The sequence below is a fragment of the Alexandromys fortis genome, unplaced genomic scaffold, assembly GCF_014885135.2.
Source record: "Alexandromys fortis isolate MF-2015 unplaced genomic scaffold, M_Fortis_MF-2015_v1.1 scaffold_107, whole genome shotgun sequence".
Lineage (NCBI taxonomy): Eukaryota > Metazoa > Chordata > Mammalia > Rodentia > Cricetidae > Alexandromys > Alexandromys fortis.
The window spans coordinates 942,010-966,950 of record NW_026067987.1 but is presented as its reverse complement, the minus strand read 5'-3'; the positions used below and the strand labels follow the sequence as shown (position 1 = coordinate 966,950).

General features: G+C 45.0%; 1 protein-coding gene across 4 annotated transcripts in view; it reads left to right on the top strand.

Moving 5' to 3' along the window:
• The window catches only part of Ect2l (epithelial cell transforming 2 like), a 73,281-nt gene that overhangs the window by 13,061 nt on the left and 35,279 nt on the right, over positions 1–24,941 (top strand). For all 4 annotated transcript variants that reach the window (XM_050159412.1, XM_050159411.1, XM_050159410.1 and 1 more), the window contains exons 3-6: positions 701–813; positions 19,250–19,412; positions 23,330–23,582; positions 24,660–24,819. In XM_050159412.1, coding sequence (XP_050015369.1) covers positions 701–813; positions 19,250–19,412; positions 23,330–23,582; positions 24,660–24,819 — 689 coding nt within the window. The remainder of the gene's footprint in view (positions 1–700; positions 814–19,249; positions 19,413–23,329; positions 23,583–24,659; positions 24,820–24,941) is intronic.

Genomic DNA, 24,941 nt, shown 5'->3' with positions numbered 1-24,941 from the left:
ATTCTTTGAACTGTAGGGCAGTGTTGCCAGATTTTCATGGAGACTGAGTTCACGTGGGTTCAGCTGCTTCCACATAGTGGGAGGCGAGGAGGTAGCTGGCAGATTAAACTTGATCAACAGTAAAGACGATGGGTTTGCATATGTCTTTGTGTAAGAAAGTCAGGCTGAGACCAGGCTTTCAGAGATGTTGGTTCACCGTGTCTGTCCTCACTGGAGACACAGCTCACAAAGGTATTGTGCAGTTATTGCTCATTTTCAGCTTCATGGGCATTATAAAGCTCCAGATCTAAGAGCAAAGAAACCAAATCCTTACTGAATGGTACTGATTCCACCATTCAGGGAGTAGGGCCTGTAGACAAGGAGGAACACTTGGATTCTTGCCCTGGGCCACACTAACCTAGGTAAACACAGGAGCAGTGGCTCATCGTTGCCCTTTGTTCTCAGGAGGCTCTTCCCGGCCCCTCCGTAATTATACACCCCCAGGTTTTCCCCACTGGCCCACTGACAAGCCCTGGCTTGCCTGGATGGCTGAATAAAAACACCTGAAGGCCAAAGCAGAGCCCCTCCAGCATGCGTGAAAATTACCTGTGAACTGCCGTGAGCACGCGACTATTAGCTGTGAGGTTATTAGCTGGCCGACTGCTTAGCAACTGAGACCTTCTGGAAGCCGACAGTGAAATCTCGTTTTTGTCTCTTCTAGCTCTTTCAAGAAAGAGTTACTCTCATAAGTCACTGGTTTGGCCTCTGGACCCACAAGCAACGGCAGGAGTTCTTATTCGCAATTCTTTCACAATGCTCTAAGTCACAGCTCAGGTAAAAATAGCATAAGGATAGAATTATTGGTTCTTAAGCTAAACTATGGTAACATGTTTATATAACCCTTAAGGAGTTTTTCCTCTTTTCTCTATAAAAAAAAAATGAGGCCATTGTTATTTTACAGTTTATGAACAGATCCTTCTAGTGCCTGCTTCCTCTTTGAGTCTGAAACAGAGCCCAGGGGGCTTAACACCTTCATACCAGTGGGCGGCTGTTTCGTTTTTTTGCAAACATTTGTCAGTGGCTTGGTCTTTTCTCCTGGTCTATTAAATTCTTCTTGGAGCTATCAGATAGACAATATATGTCAGATGGATAGACAGTTCATAACGATTATTAAACAATGGATGGGTCAAAAAATGTAAAAAGGGACAGTACTAGTGACCGTTAGGGTTATGGACAAGATATGCAGCTGACGAATTGTTTGTGGATTCCTGTTCTTATTTCTCCCTTCCCCTTTGGCACAGATAGTGTGACATTTGTTAGTTGAAATCACAGCCAGGGAGGCTAATGTTCTCATCAGAAATTAGTATTCTAGAGGTCATTAGCTTTCTCTCTCTCTCTCTTAGATTTATTAATTTATTATGTATGCAATGTTCTGTCTACATGCATGCCTGCACACAAGAAGAGGGCATCAGATCTCATTATACACGGTTTTGAGCCACCATGATGTTGCTGAGAATTGCATTCAGGACCTCTGGAAGAAGGGCCAGTGCTCAGTCTCTGAGCCATCTCCCCAGCCCTTCATTAGCTTTCTCATATTGAGAAAGTCACAATGGTTCTGCAAATCCCAGATATTTCCCAGGTAGCAGAGCAAACATCAGACTCAAGAGGTAATCAGATCAACCAGGGAATATTAAACAGCCAGCTAAATGTCAGAAATACTCAAGATGTGTGGCTAACCAATATATTCTAGAAAGCCCCTCAGCGTGCCTGAACCTGACCGAAGAACCTAGCTGGGCCAGTAGCAGGTGCTGTAAGGATGGTTTTGCAGGATTCACCCCCAAAGAGGTGCTCTTGAGTCCTTCTGGGATAACTGCTGGTAACTTCAGCCAACCATCATAATTCGATAGCGTTTCTGAGATGTTGTTCTTTGTCCATGAAGTGAAACTCTTTACAACTCTGTCAAGCCCGCAGAGGAGACTTGAGGAAGTGACTTATTTCCTACAGTTTGCTTCGTGAAACTGGGTATGTCATCAGTTGGGGTTAGTTGATTTCACTCTGAGCTCAAGGAGAAACTAACCTTCAATTTCTTATAAAACTATCAGAAATCATCAAGAGGTAGGAGTGGTCAAACTGGCTTCTTCTCCCAAAACTGCCTTCTACCCTTCCTTCCAGCTGCCCCTGCCCATCACACTGAGATCAGTTATTTATTTTTTCTCTTCTCCACTGGCTATCGCTCCTGTATCTGTGCTCATAGAACAGAACGTTCACTGAGGCTTCCTGGGGGGGGGGGGGGTCACTGGAAGGAGACAGCTCCCTGGCTGTGTTGAGTGAATTGCGAAGATTCTTTTATTTAAATAATCTTTATTTACTTAAAGTGTGTGTCTTGGAAAGGGGGTACCAACAGAAGCCTGAAGAGTCTGTCAGATCCTTCGGAGATGGGATGATAGGCATCTGTAAGATGCTGTACAACGTGGGAATGGAACCCTGCTCCTCTGGAAGAGCTGTGTGTGCTCTTGACCACTGAGATTGCTCCCAGCCCTAGCACAGGCTCTGCAGTCAGTGTCTGAAGGTCAGAAAGGCAGGTTTCCCCATTGTTATTTGCTGTCATTCCTTTTACCCTACCTTGCAGCTTTCCAGAAAAAAAATAATAATAACCTACCAAACCTCATAATCCATCATCACTTTGCACAGTTCATTCCCATCTCAGGGACCATAAACCAGCAGTTTCTGCTGTAACCACTGGAGGTCATTAGAGATCTTGTGGTATGTTTGAGGCCTGACAGTCAGCCGGTCACTGGAAATTGCACCCTTGGCTACCTGGATTCTTCTTTCTGCGGGATAAGCATGTGTGACCAACGTGTTCTGTAGAATGTCTTTGTTTTGCTTGACAGCAGCTGTGTTCCCACGGAGGGAGCGACCAGTGAGTCATAGCTCATGCAGCTGTTAGCATGCTCTGGAGTGCTGATCTCACAGGAAGTTGTATGTGAGTTGCTGGTTTCTGGATCTGACTTCTGAGGTCATCTTTAAACTGTAGGGACGGTTTTGTTATTGAAACAGTCTGTTTCTCTTCACGCTCCCCCCCTTCCCAGTTCAGGCTTTCACACTTGGAAGACTTCACCCACCCTCAACGGTTCCCAAAGGTTCACTGTGGGTCGCTAACTAATTCAATTAGAGCTGTGTTTCATGTTCTAGAAGCTCAGCTCAGTTCTGAACAAGTTAACGGAATCAGCTCCCTTTAAAACATCTTTATCAAAATAAATAAAATACATCTTTATCGAGATACAATTTGTGTATGATAGCATTTGACAACCGCAGGATTCAAGTCATTAGTTTTAGGACCTGCTCAGATTTGTGAGGTCATCTACAATCTAAGTGTAACGCCTCGCCGTCCTTCCCAGAGCCCTCCTGGTCAATAGAAATCATTCTCCATCTCCAGTCGGTTCAAAGGTGCCGATACATGAGTCTATTTCCTGTGTCTCTAAATTTATCCCCTCTGGACCCTTTGTATAAACAGACCCAAGCAATACATGATTCTTTCATGTATTAAAATGTCAAGCAATGCATTTCATCGCACACTTGAGCGCTTTTCTTTCTGCCGACTAATATTCCACTGTGTGGGCTTGTCACTGTGTATCCCGTCATCAGCTGACAGACGTTTGGTTTGCGTCTCCTTCAGGCTGTTGAAGATCACATTCCTGTGAACTTCTGTATCCAATTTTTCTAAAGGGGTGCTTGCATTTATTTATCTATTGGTTATTTAAGACATAGTTTCTCCGTGTAGGCATGGCTGTCTGGAACTCTCTCTGTAGACCAGGCTGGCCTCAAACTCACAGAGATCTGCCTGTCTCCACCTCCTGAGTGCTTGCACTAAAGGTGTGCGCCACCTCCGCCTGGCTAAACTTAGAGCTACTTGTATTTTCCTCATTTTGTTTGTTTTTCTTTTCTGGCCCTTTGATCTTTTTAGCGTAGGTAGAAAAGGGCTTACTGGTAGAGTACTTGCCTAGCGTGTGCAAGGGCCTGAATCCAATCCTCATCATGGGGGAAAGAAGCTCTGAAGCATATATGTTTAGGAGTGAAATGAATGGCTCTAACCGTAACAGTGTTATGATTTATGGAGCGAGGACCGCGGTGGGTAACGCACAGACAGATTCGCCCTGCAGAGAGAGCTTGGGTATGGAGAGTTTATTTAGTGAGTATTGGGAGGGTATAAGAGTAGGGTGGTATGGGGAGGAAGAGACAGAGAAAGAGAAAAAGGGACCGAAAGAGGGGGAAGAGGAGGGGGAGGAGGGAGGCAGACAGCCGCCTTTTCAGAAAAGGAGCTGTACAGAGAGAAGGGAGAGTGGCTTTCAGTTGGGGGGGCGGAGCTTGGGAGTGGGCGGAGCTTGTCCCTTAAAGGAACAGGGTACTCAAGTGACAAAGCAGACCAGCACCATCATAATTATAACAAACAGAACCATCAAACTCTAGCTATTTATTCAGTGTTCTTTTCGAAGCCTCCTTATCCCTGCAGTCTTTCTCCTCCCATAACTGCAAACTTAATAAGAGAAGCATACATCACTTGGAAGCCTGAACTCTGTGTAAACTCTGCTGTCCTTACAGACCAATGCTTCTCCCAGGACAGGACCAGTGTTTGTTCGTTTGTTCATTTTACAATTTGTTTTTAAAAAATCCCTTTCAGAATATATATTCTGATCACACTTCTCCCCTTCTCCAAGTCCTCCCAGATCCCCCCCCCCTCTTCACACACCCACTCCACTCCCTTTCTTTGTCTGGAGACCATTGTTTTAAATGTTTATTTTGCCTTTTTCCAAATATGTTTTAATTCGGATAGCCACATTTATAAACATGGTATTTCAATATCAGTAGGAATATGTTATCCCATGTTTCTTTGAAACTTTATCCCTAATCTCTATGAGATAGATATATTTAAACATCTAAGATTTAACATTCCACTGTTAATTTTTAGGATGATCTTAAGTGGAATTTTTTTAACTAGGATATTTTTCGCTGATTAAGCGTCTCAGGCCATCCTTCTGGCCAGTGCTCCTCCTAGACTTCCCTCTCCTGGAAGTGTGTTTGTCCCTCCATCACGCGGTTTCCCTGGGACAAAACAGGCCTCATGGCTCCCACTGGCGTCTGCCTTCTTCCACTTGACTCTGAAGGCAAATGGGCTGTCACACTTGGAGAAGCCTCGGAGGACTGTGACTTGCTCTCCCTGCTGCACTGGTGGGACCGGTTTTAAATTGCTTCTGCCCAGCTGCCAGCATTGCCTTCCTACAAAGGCCTTTCATTCCGGACCTGGAGAAGTTTAAACTTGTTGCCTTCCTGGGTGGGTGGGGCCCCGCTCACACAACAGCGTTTCTAGAGGTGGGGGAGGGAGGGAAGAACGAAGGTCTGGAGCAACGCAAGAGAGATCAATCACCTCTGGCCATCTGTCTCCATCCGAGAAGAATGGACTTGCGGGCGGGCGGGCGGGCAAACATCTGCACCCAGGTACACTTAAGAACTCCAGTACACTCATCCGCTCTTTCCACGAGGAAAGGAAGGGAGGAAGTCTTACTTCTGTGTGTGGCCTGAAGAGGAAACCAGGTGTGCAGTTTTTCAGAGACAAGGCACTTCGTTTTAATTTGGAGCCCACACAGCTGGTCCCTCAGCGTTCAGAAACTCATTCTAATGGAGAATAGTTCCAAGCGGCAAGGAGAACGTTAAGGAAAAAATACATTTAGTGATGGTCTAACCCTAAAACAGGATGGAACCAGCTTTTTAGGACCTTGACAATGGGCAGAGGGATCCCTGCTGTGGGATTTGCCCCCAGAGAAGGGTGCAGCTTGATCTGCAACACAACACAGGCAAAGTGAAAAACGCTAGCCAAGGGGCAGAGCAGAGCAAGTGACTGGAAAATCACTGGGAGGGAACTGCGGGGTGAGGGGATTCGGTCTAAGTCAACCTAGCAAGCTCCTGCTGGAGATAGGCCAGGGGATCAGACGTCCTCTGAGGGGCAGTGACGGACCAGGAACCTGATCACATTTCCAGGGTGATCAGGTTTCAAGAGGTTGGGGTTTGGCACTGTTGTTAAGACTGGATTTTACAATGGAGCTCGGAAGGACAGAGGAGGCAGCCCAGGAGCCTGAGGTTAGAGAAGTTTGGTCAGAAAGGTGCAGGCCGTGCTCAGAGGCGAGCTGTATACCTCTGCACTTCAAACTATTGTATCTGGACTTGCAGAGAGTCTGGAAGCTAGGACCATTTTGTCTCTCTTCCCCTAAGGCCCATGTTCTGAGCATTCTCCAGTTTTCTTCACGGTTTCGTTTGTTTGAGACACTCACACACTGAAAGAATTATTCTCGTTCATTGCTACAATGTTTTTGTAGTGATGGATGGCGCTAATAAAACACTTGAGTTTGTTTATTTTTATTTTATTTTATGTGTATGGGTGCTTTTACCTGCCTGTATGTTTGTGCACCACGGGTGTGTAGTGCTTCAGAGGCCAGAAAAGGGTGTTGAATCTCCTAGGACTGGAGTTACAAACAGTTGTGAGCCACCATGTCCGGGCTGGGACTGGAACCCAATTCTTTGGGAAAGCAGCCAGAGCTCTTAACCATTGAGCCATCTCTCCTGTCCCCTCCCCAACAAAAATGCTTAGCTTAAAAGGAAAGGAGAGCCCGGTGGGCGGTGGTGGCACACATCTTTAATCCCAGCACTCAGGAGGTAGAGAAAGGTAGATCTCTGAGTTCAAGGCCAGCCTGGTCTACAGAGCGAGTTCCACGATAGGTTCCAAATCTTCTGGGGGGGGTGGGGAGAAAGGGAGAGTATAGCCTTGGGGGAGGAGTGGAGGAGTGGAGACCTAAAGCAAGTACTTGCACCTAAATTCTCAGTTCTCTGTATCCCCTCCCGTAGAATTACCCACCATATGGAATGTCATCAAATACAGCCCCTTGTTTGTCTAAACCACTAGATCCTAAGACTGGCCCCAAAGTAGCTCCAGTGTACAGCGGAGTGGGTTGAGATGCGTAAGAAAGGAGCAGGAAGAAAGGTTCTTCACTCTTCCCAGTTCCCGCCTAGGGTTTACACACTCCATTACCTGCACACCCAGCCCATTCCAGGTCTCTTTTCCCTGTTCCCCACCCCTCAGGTATTAGATGCCTGAGGATTATTTGGTTACCTCACACCCAAGGGCCCGAGAGTCCAGGGCACCTGGGGATTGGACTGAATTCATCATGGGATTTACATCCTTGAGTGTGTTCGGTTGAGGAGAGGCCTTGAGTGTGTTTGGAGGGAGTGATTCTGCCCAAGAGATGTTAGCAATGTCTGCAGAGAACTCCTCGAGGTGTTCTTGTCAGCCTTAAACTTTAGGTGGCACTTAAGGACAGGTATGAGCCCTCTCCCGCCCTGGGGTCTCTGGTGTGTCAAGATTAGTGCTCAGAGTCCTCGGGGGAAACCAGCTCAGAGAACCAGAGCATGAGGATGGCGAAACCAAAATGCAGAAATCCTGGGCCCGTGTTGCTGTCATAGGTTCCTTGAATCTGAAGCTGCCCTGATTAGAAAAGTCTAAAACAGTCTTTCTATTTAGTAGCCACATCTCTGGTCATCTCAACCCTGGGGGGAAAAGCACTTGGCAATCACACAGATATGAGAGAGCCCATCACACCCACACATGTGGTCTAGGTAGTTAATCAGAGGTGTGTATAGACACTCTCCTACAACCATGTATATACGCTGTGCTGTGTACTTGAATCAGCTGCAGCCGCAGAATTGGCCCTGGTGCCTGCTGCTTCCTTACCAGTGGGAAGTCAAGTTCACAAACACTGGCCTGGAGTTTGTAAAACACAGATCATGAGTCTTGATAGAGACGTTAGCTCAAGTAGCCTAGAATCGGATTGAGGAAACTGTTGTCAGCAAATTACCCAGGTGATCCGGTGCATAGCCAAGGACAACACAAGGTAGGCTCTCCAGGCCCAAAGGCTCCACGTGCCTCGCGATTCCCTACTTCCTGGAGGCGGGAACACTCGCTCCACCAGCTGCCCTGGCTTTGTGTGTTTTGCATCCTACACTGCTAAGACTACTTAGTGGTTTTAGAAGATGCTTCATTATGCTGTTGGTCCTAAACTTGACAGGAATAATGAAGGAGATTTTCTTCCTATGGGGCTGGAAATTCCAGGCATAGATCTGGTTGCAGTTGAAGTCAAGTTTCAGCAATAAAGCCAATGCCTTGTGTCTCTCGTTCCCTGCTCTGCTGTCAGCGGCCTTGGCTTCTTAGGCATCCTCAGTGTGTCTACAGTGGAAGAAAGTGCATTGTTTGGGGTTTCATTGTAACTGGACTAGCTTATAGGTTCAGGCCAGCACCCTCCCATACAACCCCCTGTACCCCTGCGAAGGCTGTGTTTCCCAAGCTAGTACCGGGGTGACTCAAACTCCTGATTCTCTTGCCTCCACCTCCTGAGTGCTGAAGCTAAAGGCCCGTGACATAATGCCCATGTACATGGTGCTGGGGATCAAACCCAGGGCTCTGTGCATGCCAGACAAACATTCTACTAACTAAGCCATACCCCTAGCTCAGGACAGCGTCTGGGTGACTGCTGTCAGAGACTGAGCCACATAGCGTAACTTGGCCTTGATCCTGTGCTGCTCAGATCTAGAGTCAGTTTCTATGGATACCCATGGACCACAAAATAGAAACTGAAGTCATTACCACCTGTAACTCCTCCAGTTTCAGGGGATCTTATGCTTCTAGCCTCCTCAGGCACTATACTCACACGTATATACATACACACACACAAAATATTTTTAAAGAGTAATCTGTTGGGCTGGGCATGATGACACACACTTAAAGACTCAGCATTCAGAAAATTGGGGCAGTCATATGGCCACGTGTTTAGGGCCAGCCTGGGCAATGTAGCCAATATCAGGGTAGCCAGGGCTACAGAGTGGACCACTATCCTAAAAAAAAAAAAAATTAAAATAAATAAATACATTTTTAAAGGGGGTTTATTGTTTTGTTTTGTCAAGGTCTCACTATGTATTTGTTCTAATGTGGACTACAATAAACCCAATACCTTGTGGTGGATTTAAATAGGACTCCTGAGGCTGGAGAAATGGCTCAGTGGTTAAGAGCATGGGCAGCTTTTCCAGGGAACGCAACCTTGAATTCCAATACCTGTTGGGACTAATGAGTCCTGGCCTTCAGCTGGATGTTAGGATTAGTGAGTCCTGGCCTTAAGCTGCTCTTCCCTCCTAGAACCTTTTAATTAAAGTTACTAGAAGCTGTGCCTAGCTTAGAGGATCAGAGGATGGGATTTTCACCTGTTGGCCATTGACTTCAGGGTATTTAAGCCTACGTGGTGCTATTAAAGAGGGGTTTTTTGTACCAGTGTTTGAAGGTCTGTGTCTGTCTCTGCGTGAGTATTCTCAACCTCCAGTCCCTTTCCCGAAGATTGCGAACTGGGGTCTAGTGCATAGCGCTTTGTGCGCCAAACACCCACACAGTAGCTCACAAGTTTGTGTAACTCCAGGCCCAGAGGATTTGACAGCCTCTTCTGGCCTCTGTAGGCACTGAAGGCTCATAGTACACAAACATACATGCACGCCACACACCTGTTCACATAAAAATAAAGGAAAAAAATAAAAACAAATTAAGTAGGTCTCCTAGATTTCTCTAGGAAATGTGTAGGTGCCTTGCCCTCAATGTTCCCTTTTAACTTGTAGAGTTTCCCACAATTTTCTTGTTGATTGTATCCTTCTGTCTCTTGCAGTTTCTGAAAATCAGGTGTTTGGGCCTACCTAATTGGATTGCAGTTTGATTTTTTTTTTTAAGAAGATATGCTAAATGTTCTTAGGGTTCCCCTTCAGAAGGGCATGTCAGATGTCCCTCTGGCTGCCATCTGCCTTTCTTTGCTTAGATCTATTATGTTATTAAGAGTTGCAAAACGTTGACTTGTTAAAGTTCAGTCCTTTTTAGCTTACTAATTGAAATTCTTCAAAAGAGAGACCTCTTGTCTTTGCTGAGTTCGTTTCTCTGTAAGTGCTGTTTGTCCTGAAAAGGCAGACAACAATAGTCTGGTTTTTTAGCTTCTTCCATATCTGGAAATTGAGTTCTTAGTAGCATTATGAACTCACGTAATTTTATTATGAATTTAAATATTTCGATGTGATCCAATTTCAAGTTGTTTGATTAGCTGTTTTGTTCTGTTTGAAATGAGCTCTCAGTATGTGGTCTAGGCTGGCCTGGAACTCACTATGTAGATCAACCCTGTCTGGGAAAAGGAAGGAAGGAAGGAAGCAAGCAAGCAAGGAAGCAAGGAAAGAAAAGAGCGTTTAGTTAGGAGTGCCCACTTTCCTTTTCCAGTGTTGGTATGTGTTGGGCTTGAACCTGTTCAAAGCCCAAAGTACTCTGAGTACTGATACGACTCATGAAAAATTTCATGCTAACATAAAGTTCACATCTGTTCTGATTTCCATCCCTCCCCTAGACCTTTACTCTTGCATCCCAGCTGACACCTTCCCCATGGAACCCAGAGGAGGTGGAAGTGAAGCTCAAGGGCTCAACTCTCTCAAGAGTATCTCTGCCAGCTCCTCACTGTAGCTGTCTTAGCTTGAGTGTGTGAGCGTGTGCGTGCGTGTGTGCGTGTGTGTGTGTGTGTGTGTGTTATTCCAGTAAATTGCACATTTACTTTTTCATTACCTTTTTCTGGAAGATGCTTTAAAATATTATTGTTATATTCCCCAGAACTCCTATGCATTTGAAATTAGCACGTGGATTCCCCTTTCGACTCAGAGTTTTGATTTCTAGGAAGAGTTATTAGGCTTTATAAATATACCATAACTTATCCCAGACATTTATCTTGTTTCCCTGGCATTTGCTATAGAAACAACACATATAGGAATCTTTTTTAGCTGAGTCTTTAGTCATGTCCTCAATCATTAAGGACAAACTCCTAGAGGAAGAATTGGTGGATTCAAAGGCACCTTGGGGTGGCTGTTGGTACCTCTCATTCTGCTGACTTGTCTTCTTAGTCTATGCCACTGGCTGAAACCGGTGCATAAACTGCCCAGTAGGCCCTTACCTTGCCCTAAGTGTTTTCAAGAAGCCACTAGACTGAGATGTGCTGCCTAGACAACCAGAAAACAAAGACCTCAGCCAAAGCCACTTACCCTCTCCAGTCACCTCTCCAGGCTGTCCTCCCAGCCTTTTTCATCAGAATTTTGGCAGCTGCTTTCTCCTTCATATCAGAAATTTAACAAAAAAATGAGATTGAGTCCCCTAGCACTAAGCTCCGTTGTTTTTGAAAGTACACACTGTGCACTCAGTAATACACCGCAAAGTATTGTCATGAATTATTTAGATAAAACTATCCTTGTCACAAGAAAATGAGCAAGGCACATTTTGTTCATTTTCTCCTTACGTGTTGTTATTTCTCTTCGTTGATTTCTTACTTGGCAACATTAAGTGCAAAGTGACGAGCCGGGTGTCATTACTGCAAAAACCTTCCTTCTGTTGCTCAGGCATGGATTTTTTTTTTTTTAAAGCATAATTGGGCCATTTTCTGTTCTCCTTGCTTAAGATTCGTATTTCTTCTCCATGATCCTGGTAGCAGAGCCGAGCAGGCACAAACATCAAACACATATAACTGAAGTCTAGTTTCTAAGACACTTGCATTCTGCTTTCCTCCCAGTCTCTCTGGGATGCAGCAGTAGATTCTACAAAGTTGGATGGTGATAGAAGCAAACATTCCAAAGATACCCAGAGACCTTTCTTGGAAAAGGTGGCTGAGGCTGGGCATGATGTTGCATGCTTGTAATCCCAGCACTTGGGATTGAGGAAGATGGTCAGTTTGAGGCCAGTTAGGTCTACCAAGTAGGTGTGAGCTATACACAGAGACCCCCTGTCTTAAAGGACCAGGGACTGGGATATAGTTCACTGGTGCAGTATTTATCTAGCATGTGCGATCCCCTGGAGTATGTATGATTCCAGCACTTCAAGAAAAAGTGACTGGAAAATTTCCGCTTTTCATGTTATCTTGCTAATTTTCTTAAAATTCCAAGATGACAGCAAATTTTCTCTCAAAGTGGCTGGAGAGATGGATCAGAAGTTAAGAGTGCTTGCTGTTTTGCCAGAGAATTGGAGTTTGCTGTCCAGCACTGGCTTAGAGCGGCTCGTGACTTCATGTAACTCCAGCTCCCGGGAATCTAACACCCTGTTCTGCCCTCTAAGGGTAATGTGTGTGCATGTGCACATACGCATGCGTGCGCACACACACACACAAATATAAATAAAGTAAGTCTTTCTTTAAAAAGAAAAGGAAGGGAAGAGGGAAGGAGGAGGAAGAAGAGGAGGAGGAGGGGGAGAAGGAGAAGAAGAGGAGAGGAGGAGGAGAGGAGGAGGAGAAGGAGGAAGTGGAGGAGGAAGAGGAGGAGGAGGAAGAGGAGGAGGAGGAAGAGGAACTGGTTCTAAATTCTAAATTTGTAGTTGGAACCATATCCTTTGGGGCCTAGCTGTTCTCAGTGTCATGGTCTTGTTCAGTGTGAATGTTAGTTTCAAAGGAGGGACCCAGTTATCACCTGTACTTTACCATCAATACTGAGACAGCCCCCTCACCCACTGGTGGATATCATCTGGTGTCAGCCCTGCAGATTGACAACGCCGTCATCTCTCAGACTATGCTGCCAATGAGTTCTAAGGTACTGTCTCTGGATGTGACTAGGCTGTATGGATACAGATAACAAACAGCAGTAACTTAAACACGGCCAGGAAATGGGTCCATATACAACATGCAATGAACTAAGTGTCTCTTTTGGATGGTTTGTTGTTTTGTTTTGTTTTCCAAGACGGGGTTTCTCTATGTAGCCCTGGCTGTCACTCTGTAGACCAGGCTATCTCGAACTCAGAGATCCAACCACCTCTGTCTCGCAAGTGCTGGGATTAAAGGCATGCGCCACTACTGCCTGTGTGGTCTCTCTTGTTTTCCAATAATTTTTAGGCAAGAATAATATAAATACTTTCTACTTCATTGAAGTTTAATAGTGTACCGCTCAGTAGTAAACATCGGTATCAAGCTTGCCTTGTTATCCTTTACCACTGGAGATTAAGTTGTAAATGTGATTCTCATAACCTTTGGCAGTGTCGACTTTCTTTTTCTTTTTGGTGTTAGTGTGTGATCAGGTGCATATGGGGGTGCAGGCACACATGTGTGCACATACATGTGCTGTCTAGAAAACGATCTTGAGCTTTGTTCCTTAGACACTGCTTTTGAACAGGTTTGTTTTTTTTTTTTTTTTTTTTTGATTTTCGAGACAGGGTTTCTCTGTAGCTTTGGAGCCTGTTCTGGCACTAGCTCTTGTAGACCAGGCTGGCCTCGAACTCACAGAGATCCGCCTGCCTCTGCCTCCCGAGTGCTGGGATTAAAGGCGTGCACCACCACTGCCAGGCTAGACACTGCTTTTGGAGACAGGGTCTTTCCTTATTACAGCCTTGCCCAGGGAACTTCCTGTCTCCCTGTCCTCAGATCTGGGTTGGCAAGTGGACTCTAGCATACATGGCTTGGGTTCTGGTGACAGATCTTGGCTCCTCACGTTTGGAAGGCAAGTGCTTTTCCAACTGAACTCTCTCTCCAGCCCTTCAGTTTGTATTTTTCTAACGAGGGCATTGATGAAAAATCAAAGTTCATCCACACACACCAGCACTGATTCAGTTCAACTATCCCATCACAGACCTCATCAGTATCCCTTATTGGCCCAGCAGCATCCTCCTCTCTTAGTACACAGAATGCTACATCTCCCCTGTGGTCCAGGATCCAGTGCAGTCACTCACCACACCCAGTTCTCCTATCTCTAGATCCACCCTCACTGTGGGACAGTTGCCCACTGTGTCCTTGTCTTTTCATTTCGGTTTTGCAGAGGGCAGCCTAGTCACGTTGCCACCTCACTTTTAACTCAGCCCACACTAGGCTGAGTGAACCTGTTACAACTCCTCCCCATCAGACAGTCTCTCCAATGCCTGATAGTTATCAGATTAGGAGAAATGATAGATAGTTCGGAATAGGCCTAGATATTAAAAGTAGGAGTAAACAAAAGACAGCTCTAGTCGGGAAGGAAATGTTATCTCGTGTAGAAGTTACCAGCTAAAAGGGAAAAGAAGTCTGTTTCTAAAAGTGTCACAGACCCAGCAAATAAATCACAAGAATACCCAAACAAATACCCTTGCTTTGCACTTCAGCTCCACTAAAACGCTTGGGCTGCTGCTGTTATCAATTGATGAGAGTAAAGCGACTCCCCAGATCATCCCAAACAATAAAGAGCATTTTACCTTAGATGAGGCAAAGCCATGTCTATAAACACAAATCACAAATGTGCCAGGAGAAAAGGAGCCGTGGTAAATAACAGGCCCACGAAGCCTCACAGGCGAGGAGTGAGCTGTATCAGGAGCAACACACATCACACAAAACCCTCCCGGAAGGCAGGCACTGGAAGCGACTCTTGGAAGGTGTAGAAGAAACTATTAGACTCCTAGCCAACAACTCCGTCCCATTCATTCAAATTACTGTGCTTTTTGTTGTTGTTTAAATTAGTAAGTTTATTGTTATTGTGTGTATTGTTGTGGGTGTGCATGTCCCACAACACACACTTGGAGACCGGAGGACAACCTGTGGAGCTGGTTCCTTCCTTCCATCTCTATTTGGGTTCTAGAGATCAAACCCAGGTTGCCAGGTATGGCTGACAAATGCCTAGTCATTTCTGAGATGCATTGTGTGGTCCATCTAGTCTCGAACTCTTTATCCTCCTGTCTCAGTCTCCTGATTACTGTTGCTGCAGGCTTGTGCCGCCATGTCTGCTGCAAGCAATGGTTCCTCTTTTGTTTGTCTTATTTATGTGTGTGAGCTATGGATGGTTGTGAGCCACCATGTAGGTGCTTAGAACTGAACCCTAGTCCCCTGGAAAAGCAGCAAATACTCTTAACCACAGAGTCAGCTCTCCAGCCCCAGGATTCTTCTTTTTAGTGTAAATCAATCAAGGCATGTAGGACTCTCTTGCAAAAATCCAAGTGCAAATCTGCAGACACTGACTTTTCCCTGTAGATGGTAGGGAGAATATTTCCTTTCTGTGACATGTTTATTTAACACGTATTTGTTGAGTGCCTTCTCTATGCCATGAACTATCTTCTACCTTGCTTAGGGGACACATACACACAAGCTCCATGGAATGTACATGTAGAACAGACTTTATTAGGAAAATGTTTTTATAGGATATGATTTATTTATTTTTGACAATTCCATAGATGGAATGGATTGTGATCATAATTACATATCATACCCTTAAGCCCTTTCCCAATCTTTTTTTTTTTAAAGAGTTTGAGCTTAGCTTATTCAGTGGGTTTTGGGAGGAAAGGGAAGGGGGGGAGAGAGAGAGAGAGAGAGAGAGAGAGAGAGAGAGAGAGAGAGAGAGAAACACACACAGAGAAGCAGAGATAGAGAAGGGAGAGAGGAGGGCCCTCTCCCACTCTTGCTGATTCCCTTTATCTCATCTAGTGCTCCCCCACCCCTCCCCTGTTCTCATGTCAAACCCCTCCTCCTCCCTAACCCCAGGGAAAACTCACATAAACGGAGAGGTAGCAGGAGTGACCTCACCTTTCATCATGCAGTTTAGGCAAAGTGGAGATGGGCTGTGTGGCCCTGGGCCAGGGTGTGAGTGCAAATGCTGAGACTTGGCCCGTGAGATTTGATGGATATTTATAGTGTGGGGGAGAGGAACAGGGAATGATAGAGGGTGCTGCTCTGTTAAATACGAACACTTGGCACCCAGCAATCGTTCTTCCATTGAACTAGACCAGGTCTGCTGAGAGCTCTCTGCTAAGTCCTGGCAAGCTCCCATCAGGATCAGCCCCTTCCCAGTCCAGCCCCTGGAACTCGAGACTCTTTTAATGTAATGCTCTGTGTTATCTTTAGGTGACATTAGATTACACTAGGTTTTACGTGTTTGTTCTCTAGTGGAGTGTCAACCAAATCTGATACAGCTGGCCAAGTGGGGCAAGACATACCTAACACTGAGAAGTCATAGAAGGCTTCTGTGGCGAGGTCTGTCTGTAACTTTAGTAGAAAATGGATTTTTTTTGCATCCTTTTTGAACCCAATCTACTTCCACTCCATGGCCATCAATTACACCTGGTTGCTATGCCTCCAGGGTAACCTTTTTGCCCTTTCTTGGCTTATGGATTTCTTGGCACAGGAACATGGAGGTTGCCATTTTATAGCAATGTCCTCAATTACCTCTGGGGTGTGTGTGTGAAGGTGTGCCCCATGGCAGTCAGGGTCCAAATCCACGTCTACTCAGGTGTCCTCTGAAGTCATGGGAATTGTTCATTCTTCAAGGTCAAACCAAGCATGAAGAAGAAGGCGAAGGGGGAGGAGAAGGAGGAGGGGGGGAAAGGAGGATAGCGAGGAGGAGGAGGGCAAGAGGGGAGGAGGAGGAAGTGGAGGAGAAGGGGAGGAGGAGGAGAAGGAGGAGAAGGAGGAGATGGAGGAAGAGGAGGAGGATGCACTGTTCCTTTTTATATGAGTGCTCATGAAAAAAATCTAAAGAATGTGCACTACCTCCTTCACACCCTACCTTGCACTGATTCCTGGATACCATAGCAGGGGAGGCCTGGCTACAATGTAAAATAACCAAACACACACACAAGAGCTTTGCTGAAGCTTGGCAAGAGTCTATGAACCACACAGCCTCATGGGTAACTTCATGGCTTTTTTTGTTGACCAAGGTTTCTGTCCTACCTGGTCCCTCTATGTGAGCCATGCTACCCACAGCCGTTTAGTCCCAAAGAAACACACAGAGGTCTACATTAATCACAAACTGGTTGGCCTAGTAGCTCAGGCTTCTTATTAACTCTTATATATAATATTATATATATTAGCCCATAATTCTTGTCTGTGTTAGTCACGTGGCTTGGTACCTTTTTCGGCGAGGCAGCCACATCTTGGCTTGTTCTGTGTCTGGCTTTTTCTCTCTTTTCATGACTTGGAAGAATTTCTTGTCAGGTGTTCCAGTGCCTTCTGGAAGCTCCTCTGCTGTGATTCTGTCTGGGGCATAAACCTAGCTGGCTGCAGCTGAGATGTTCATTAGTATTTCCATTGCTGTAAAATGTGGTCGCATCACAGGAGTGTGTAGAGCAGACACAAAATTGAGTTTGCCTTGAAGGTATTGCATCTGATTCACACGAGTCCCACAGTGTTCTGATCCTATATGGTCCTAGCACCATGGATGTAGTTAGAAGGTGATTGGATCTTAGCTGTTGGCTTTCACTGCTTGAAGTTCAGAGCACTTCTCAGAGATTAGCAACAGTTCTTTATCACACTGAATGGAGCTGCTGCCCTTGAAGGTAGATGATTTTATCAATGAACTTTCCTGTTTTCAGGTTTGGGCCTTGTAGATGAGGTTCCAGACTGAGCCAACAGTTTTGGTAGAGCAGTGGTCAAGACTACCTCTTAGGAGTCACAGGTGTTCAGCCAGATGACTTATGGTCTTTTCTTTATGAGAAATGCTGCTTCCGTTTCTATGCAACCAGCCGAGACTTAAGTCACCCTCTGGAAATTTAAGTCTGAGAAGTCCTATTGCAGGATTGGGTTTGCTCAGTGCCATGATGCAGGAAGGTCATTAGTTAATTATAATAAACTGCTTGGCCCTCATAGGTTAAAACATAGGTGGGAGGAGTAAACAGAACAGAGTGCTAGGAGGAAGAGGAAGTGAGCTCAGACTCAACAGCTCTGCTCTCTGGAGCAGAGGCCATGCTCTTCTCTCCCGGGAAGACACACATGATAAAGCTCCGACCCAGGATGACGTAGGCTAGAATCTTCTACACATCTTATTAGAAATGGGCTAGTCCAGGTGCAAAAGTTAGCCGAGAAGAGGCTAGAGCTAATGGGCCAAGCAGTGTTTAAAAGAATACAGTGTCCATGTAATTATTTTGGGGCATAAGCTAGCGGGCGGCCGGGTGCCAGGAATGTAGCCCCGCCGCTCATATTACAACAGTGCCATGACTTTTGGTGAGCTCATCTGTGTCCCCTGGGGCCCAATGACATTGGACAGTAGTGGCCATTTAGCAAAGAAAGAAAGCTTTGTCGTTGTCAAAGGTCTCAAGTGGATGAGTTGTGGTAGATTCTTGGTTAGCAGAACTTTTCCAGCCACCCAAAAGCTGGTCCTAGAGATCCAAGAATTCAGTGAGTTTGGCTGTGATGCGGGGTTGCTGCTGCCTGGATTGCTTCCAGCCCGTCCTGTTCTAGCAGTAGGTACTCAAAGAGCATCTGGCGGCCTAGCGCTGTAGAGTTTTGTCATGGATATATAAAGAGAACAGTCATGTGTCAAGTTGTACGCACACACAAAGTGTGTACTGTACATGTGTGTGTAAAAGTCATAAAACTAGAAAGGAGGCTATGAGAGTGGAGGAGGAAATCTTAGTGGGGGAAGGAGGAATATGTCTGACATGAGAGCTGAAGAAAGGCTATCTGGGGGAGAGAGAAGACTAACAAGGGGAGGCAAGGGATGGGGAGGTCAATGAGGGAAAGAGACAGTAAAGGCAGAGGCTGGTGCCATGTGGATGGAAATGCAAAAGGAACGCATTGCTTTGCCTGCTGAATTAAATTTTCATTTGCAAAAATTGAGTTAGTCTTCTCAATTAGTCTAGTGAGTTCTCAGCCTTCCTACTGCTGCAGCCCCCGACCACAGAATTATTTTTGCTGCTACTTCATAACTGTAATTTCGCTACTGTTGTGAATCATAATGTAAATATTTTTGGAAATAAGAGGTTTGGCAAAAAGGTCATCACCCATAGGTTAAAAACCTCTGGTAGAGAGAAAGCTTGGAGGTTAAGAGCCCTGGCTGACTTTCCAGAGGACCCGCGTTTGATTCCCAGCACCCACAAAATGACTCGCAACCTCTGTGACTCTAGTTCCAAGGAATTTGATGCCCTCCTCTAGCCTCTTCAGGCACACACGAGTGCACAGATATATATGCAGACAAAACACACATACACTATACATATACACACATTTATATTATATTATATTATATTATATTATATTATATTATATTATATTATATTATATATATTTATTTGCAATGCTGAGGCTATAGCTCAGGTCCTTGCTCAGGCTAGCGAGGCATATTACCACTTCCCAAGTCCTGATTTAATTAATTTGCAGTGAACTTTGGAAAATAGCAATGTCTGGTATCTCTGGGATCTTTAGTCACTGTTAGATGATGAACTGAATTGCTATGTCTTCCTTTGTAGGTTCATCCGAGACTGGTTTTCAGAGAGGAAGCAGGTGGCCAGCGTGGATTTCTCGACTGTGTTACCACGTTCCATTTCTCTTTATATCTTCTCCTTCCTGAATCCGAAAGACCTGTGTGCGGCTGCTCAAGTCAGCTGGCCCTGGAAGTTCCTAACGGAACAGGTTTTTCCCTCTCTGCTCCTCTCACGTCCTAGTAATGGGACACAAATGCAACCATGATCTGTAATGGGGTGGTCTGGATGGCTTTCTTCCCTGAACTGCAGTGGAGGGGGCCTGCAGTGGTTACGTGCCCCTTAGGAGGAGGTATCAGAGGACTGGGGAGAAGCTGGCTCGGTGGGTAAAGGTGCTTGCAGCAGATGTGAGGCCCCGAGTTTGATCCCTAGAACCCATGGGAGGCTGGGCATGGCAGCTCACATCTACAATGTCTGTGTTCCTCCAGCGAGACGGGGGATGGAGACAGCGGAGACCTGGTCACTCATGGGCAGCTAGCCTGGGGGACCACAAGAGAGGCCTTGTTTCAAACAAGCTGGAGGGTAAAGGCTAACTCCTAAAGCTGTCTTCTGACCTCCACTGGCACACACGCACCTATAGTTATTCACATGAACACACACACACACATGTGCACACACACACACTTTTAAAAATGGAGATAAGTCAAATTCAGTAACTTCTTTTTTACTTGGAAAGGTTTCCCACCCACCTTTGGTTTCCCAGTTTTCATTCTGAGAATCAAACATGCTAGGTCAGCACTCTCCCGCTGAGCCAAATACCAGCACCAGTAACATGTTGCAATCATGGCTATATACACCATTCCAATCATTAATTTACTCTTATCATGCCTATGAATTATTCAATGTGATTATTATTTAAAAACATTTCATTTGTAGAAGTGCACTATTCTTTTTGAAAATAATGTTTTGAGCTTTCTTAATGGTATTATTTTATTCATGATAAATTAATTCTGGAAAGCCGGTCCATAACCAGAGCTTCTACTGAATCCTTGGCGGACACCTGCCGAGGAACAGAACAGCAGCTAAACCTGATGCCTGTCCTTGCTTCTGCCTTTGCTCTAGGTGTCTCCCCATTGTCTTTTCCGAGAGTTGATCGTGAGTAGACACTCTCTGGCCTCATCTCGTGTATTCCTCCTGTACACCGCACATGTCCAGGGACGACGCTGTCCAGATGTTCACTTCAAACACTAGCTGCGGCTCAGTGAGGGCCTCAAGCACAAACCAGACAACGGCCCTTGTTTTATGAACTGTTGCCAGGCTCCTCAGACTTAGGCTTTCTGATTTAACCCATTATTTATGTATCTTCACTCTTGGCTTCTCTGTAGTAACTCACCCAAGATATGCCCGTTAAAGAGAATATGCTTGGTCGGCATTTGGAAGTCTTTGAGGTTTTATATATATATATACTGTTTTGGTTTTTAGGGAACAGAGAAGTGAGCCCAGGATCTCATATATGCTAAGCAAATGTTCTCCCTCTGAGTAAGCCCTGTCCACAAGCGTGCATTGCTTTTACCTTTGTATGTGTGTGGTGGGGGCACCGGGTAGAGTCCCAGCGCTTCTGTGGAGGGAGCACCTTAGGAGTTTGTTGGTCCTCACCTCTACCTTCTTTGAAACATGATCTTCCACTGTTTACTGCTGAGTCCTCCTGTGAGGTTCAGGGATTCTGCCTTCCTCCGCCTCCTCACTGTAGGAGCACAGACATTACAGACTGAGCCACTGTGTCTGGCTTTACATGGTGTCCTAGTCAGGGCTGTTCTTGCTGCGATGAAACAAAATCAAGTTGGGGCAGAAAGGGTTTTTTTGGCTTTCACTGCTACGTCATAGTCCATCACTGAAGGAAGTAAGGATAGGAATTCAAGAAGAGCTGGAACCTGAGGCAGGAGCTGATGCAGAGGCCATGGAGGGGTGCTGCTTACTGGCATATTTTTATTACGTGCATATACATATATAATAAACATATAGTTGTCCTTGCGTGCCTAAAGCAGACTGGATACAGTCCATCCCTCTTCCTCTAATAGCAAAGTCCACAGCTGCCTGAGAGTTTTATATACACCGGTGTATCCACATGTAATCAGTTCTCTTGGATACTTTAAATTCTTCCACATGTCATTATTTTTAAAATCATATTTAGTACCATGTATATATGCATGAATTGCATGTATTTATTTGTATGTGTATCTATGGCTATGCCTCCTGAGAGATGGGATTATAAGCTTGTACCACCAAGCCTGGCTCCACACTCTCTTAAGTGAGTCTTGCATCATTTTGTCTTTCCATGTTTAAGTCTGGATTTTCTTCTGATCTACCTTTCAGTTTTCTGTTTCTTTAGCTGGATTCTAATGTGCTCTTGCCTACTTATTGAATTTTAAAATTAAGTTATTATCTTTTCCAGGCCTAGAATGTTGATTTGCTTCTGTTGCCAACACTTCCCACTTGGCCCCTTAATATTCCTAGGCATATTAATTATAGGATTTATTTCAAAGTTTGTGTCTGATAATAGCAATGTTTGGCTCTTCTTCACAACTCTCTATAGTTACTAAAAACTGAAAGATAAACAAAGAATTCATGTCTTTCTAAGTAACTGAATTATTTTTGACTGAGTGCAGATATTAGGTATAAAACACTGACGTCATCATCTGGGTCTCTGGATGATGTCATCTTCCTCCAGAGAGAATTTACTTTTGCTTCTAGCATGGAATCAGGCCAGGAACTGACTGCGTAAGAAATGAACTACTTCAAAGCTGGCCTCAGCCCTTGTCATAGTTTGCATAGCTCAGTCTTCTTTTTCTAAAGATTTATTTATTTATTATATATACACTGTTCTGCCCGCATGTCTGCCTGCAAGGCCAGAAGAGGGCACCAGATCTCATAACGGATGGTTGTGAGCCACCTTGTGGTTGCTGGGAATTGAACTCAAGACCTCTGGAAGAGCAGCCACTGCTCTTAACTGCTGAACCATCTCTCCAACATAACTCAGTCTTACTCTTCCTGTAGTGGTTCTCAGTTGAGACCCCTGTGTGGTAACCAGGTCTCTGCTTTCATGAATTTCAGATTGTGTTCTTTCTTCTGCCCTCCTCCTTTCTTTCTTCCTTTTTCATCTTCCCTGCTTCTTTAAAGCTCCTTTACTTTGAAACTGGCAAATGTGGACTGGGAAGTCCTCAGTCATAAGGTGCTTGTCATTCTTGAGGACCTGGTGTCAGTCATAAATCAGGTCTGGTGGTACACACCTGTAATCTCAGCACTCAAGAGGCTGAGGCAGGAACATCAGAAATTCAAGGTCATTCTCAGTTATGCCATATAGTGAATTAAAAAACAAACAAACCAACAAACAAAAAATCTGGCAAATGCCTTGAAACCGGTCTGGGTTTCTTTTTGTTCTGAGATCCTGAGGACACAAAGTTTTTACTGTGCTGGTAGTTTTAGAATGCACACACACACACACACACACACACACACACACACACTCATGCACACACACATACATACACACATTGTCTTCTCTTAAGGTCTTAAGATTTTCCAAGGATGCCCTAGGACTCCAAGGCTCCCAAAGATCTGGAGCACAGGAGCATGAGTGCATGCCATTGTGCCCTGCTTGTTTTTATATTTTGTCTAGATAGTGATTTCAGTGAGTCACATAAAACTCACCATTTTTAATAAGTCAAAAATCTCTGCAATATGAGTTCAATAAAAAAATTCTTCTCTGCGGGAGGGTTGTTCTGAAGCAAAGTATTATACCTGAATTCTCATAACGTAGAGTTAAAGTGACAGAATGCTGTAAGTGTTACAAGATGGCATATATATATATATACACAAATATACTACATTATATACTACATTATATACATTACAATATATATTATATATATAATGTAATGTATACTCACCAAAGAGCATTCTTCATATGGAATAAAATATACTTTATCCTTTTTGTAGAATAAAGTTTAGACATTGAGTCAACAATACTATAAATGGCAGTCTACCAAAAAGAATAAGGTGTGTGTGACTGAAGCCACCATCGTGAGAAAACTAATCTGTCACTCATCCTGCTCTTGTTCTTCTCTGGAGGACTGCTTATGGATGCCCAAATGCACGAGGCTTGGGTGGTTTCTGCCCTATACTCCAGCACAGAATGAATACGGGGCTTGGAAGCACCACTACATTGCTTGTGTGTCCAGCTTGGATTGGCTAACGCCCAGGGAAGCTGCTGCTGTTTATGGGACACTGAATGAACCCAAAACCGAGGATGAGGAGTACAAGGAGAGGCAAAGAGAAAAGTCCCTGAGGAAAATCATTTGGGAGAGAATTGCATTCCGTAAAAGTGAGTAGCATTATAAAAGTTTCTGTCTTACCCAGGACACTGGACAAAAGGGTTTACATCCAGACTCCCATCTAGACAGAGAGCATGTGGGGCTCTCGTCACCATATGCTCAAGACCAGCTCCTTTTTCCGTTATTATACTTTCAGTTAATTGGTAATAAAAACATAATTTCTGATAAAATAGCTAAGGTCAAGCATCCACCTCCATGGCAGTCTACTCCCAGATTTGTAAGAGTATACACAAGGAGGGGATCTGGTAAAATGGCTCAGTTGGCTAACATGCTTGTCATATTAGCCCGAAGATCCTAGTTAAAACTGGTAGTACTCACAAAATGGGGGGGACCTTAGGTAGGGTGTTTGTGCCTTGTATTCCCAGTTCTAGGGTGGAGGCAAGGTCAGAAGGATCCTGGGAGTTTCCTGGCCAGCGCACATAGCCAAGTCAACCTTTAACCGCCACTTGTGTGTTTGCACCCATACATCTGTGCACACACTTGTCCACACGCCTCTGACCTTTCCCAGACACAACTCCCCTGCCCTGTACACATGTAAAAGGAGAAGGAAGTGCAAACACAGTCAGAAAATGAGAAGTAAATTCGGGACAGAAGAATTTGGGCTGGTGAAAATGAGGAGCAAGCATGGGAGTGAGACTTAGAAGAGCGATTGCTTTGAAAGAAGCAAGAAGAAAACAGGCTAAGGCCATGGGCTCGGGGAAGCCTCTGATGTGCACATGTTCTTAAGATACACTGTCAACAGGCTGGGGCTCGCCTTCCTCTTATCCGTCACTCTTCCCTGAGAAGACAGACACAAAATTACCTCCAGCCAAGGACAGAAAGGGATGCAAACCAGTGGACTGGTTATCTGGTTCTCACAAGAAGAACTGCTTGTTCTATGAGCTTTACCGATTGACTCAAAGTGACAGATAGCAAATGAGAAATCCGATAGGAGTGGGTACAAGTGGCTATAGTTCCTGTTTGGAATATTGCCCTGGTGTAGCTTTCTTTTTGATGTCTTGGTCTATGTCAGCTTGTCTGGGAAAAGTGTGGCATAAACAGGAAGCCTGCTGCTGTTCATTTTTCAGAAGAGTTATTCAAAGCTCGACCCCCTTGGCTGAGTGGAACGCGCTGTTCCAGGTCCATGAGCCTGCCCGGTGGTCCTTGGATGCAGAGAGAAGGAGCAGGATTCTATGAAGCTTTGGAGAGGCAGCTTGTTCTGGCATCTTTAGATGCTTTGCCCACGCGGTGAGCAAACTTCTATCTACCGAGGGCTCGGGACTCTCCTGTGTCATGGAGAATTCATTATAGAATTATTTAGCCAACAGAGGGATCTTCAGGAATTGGATGCCTTGCATTCCATGAAATCC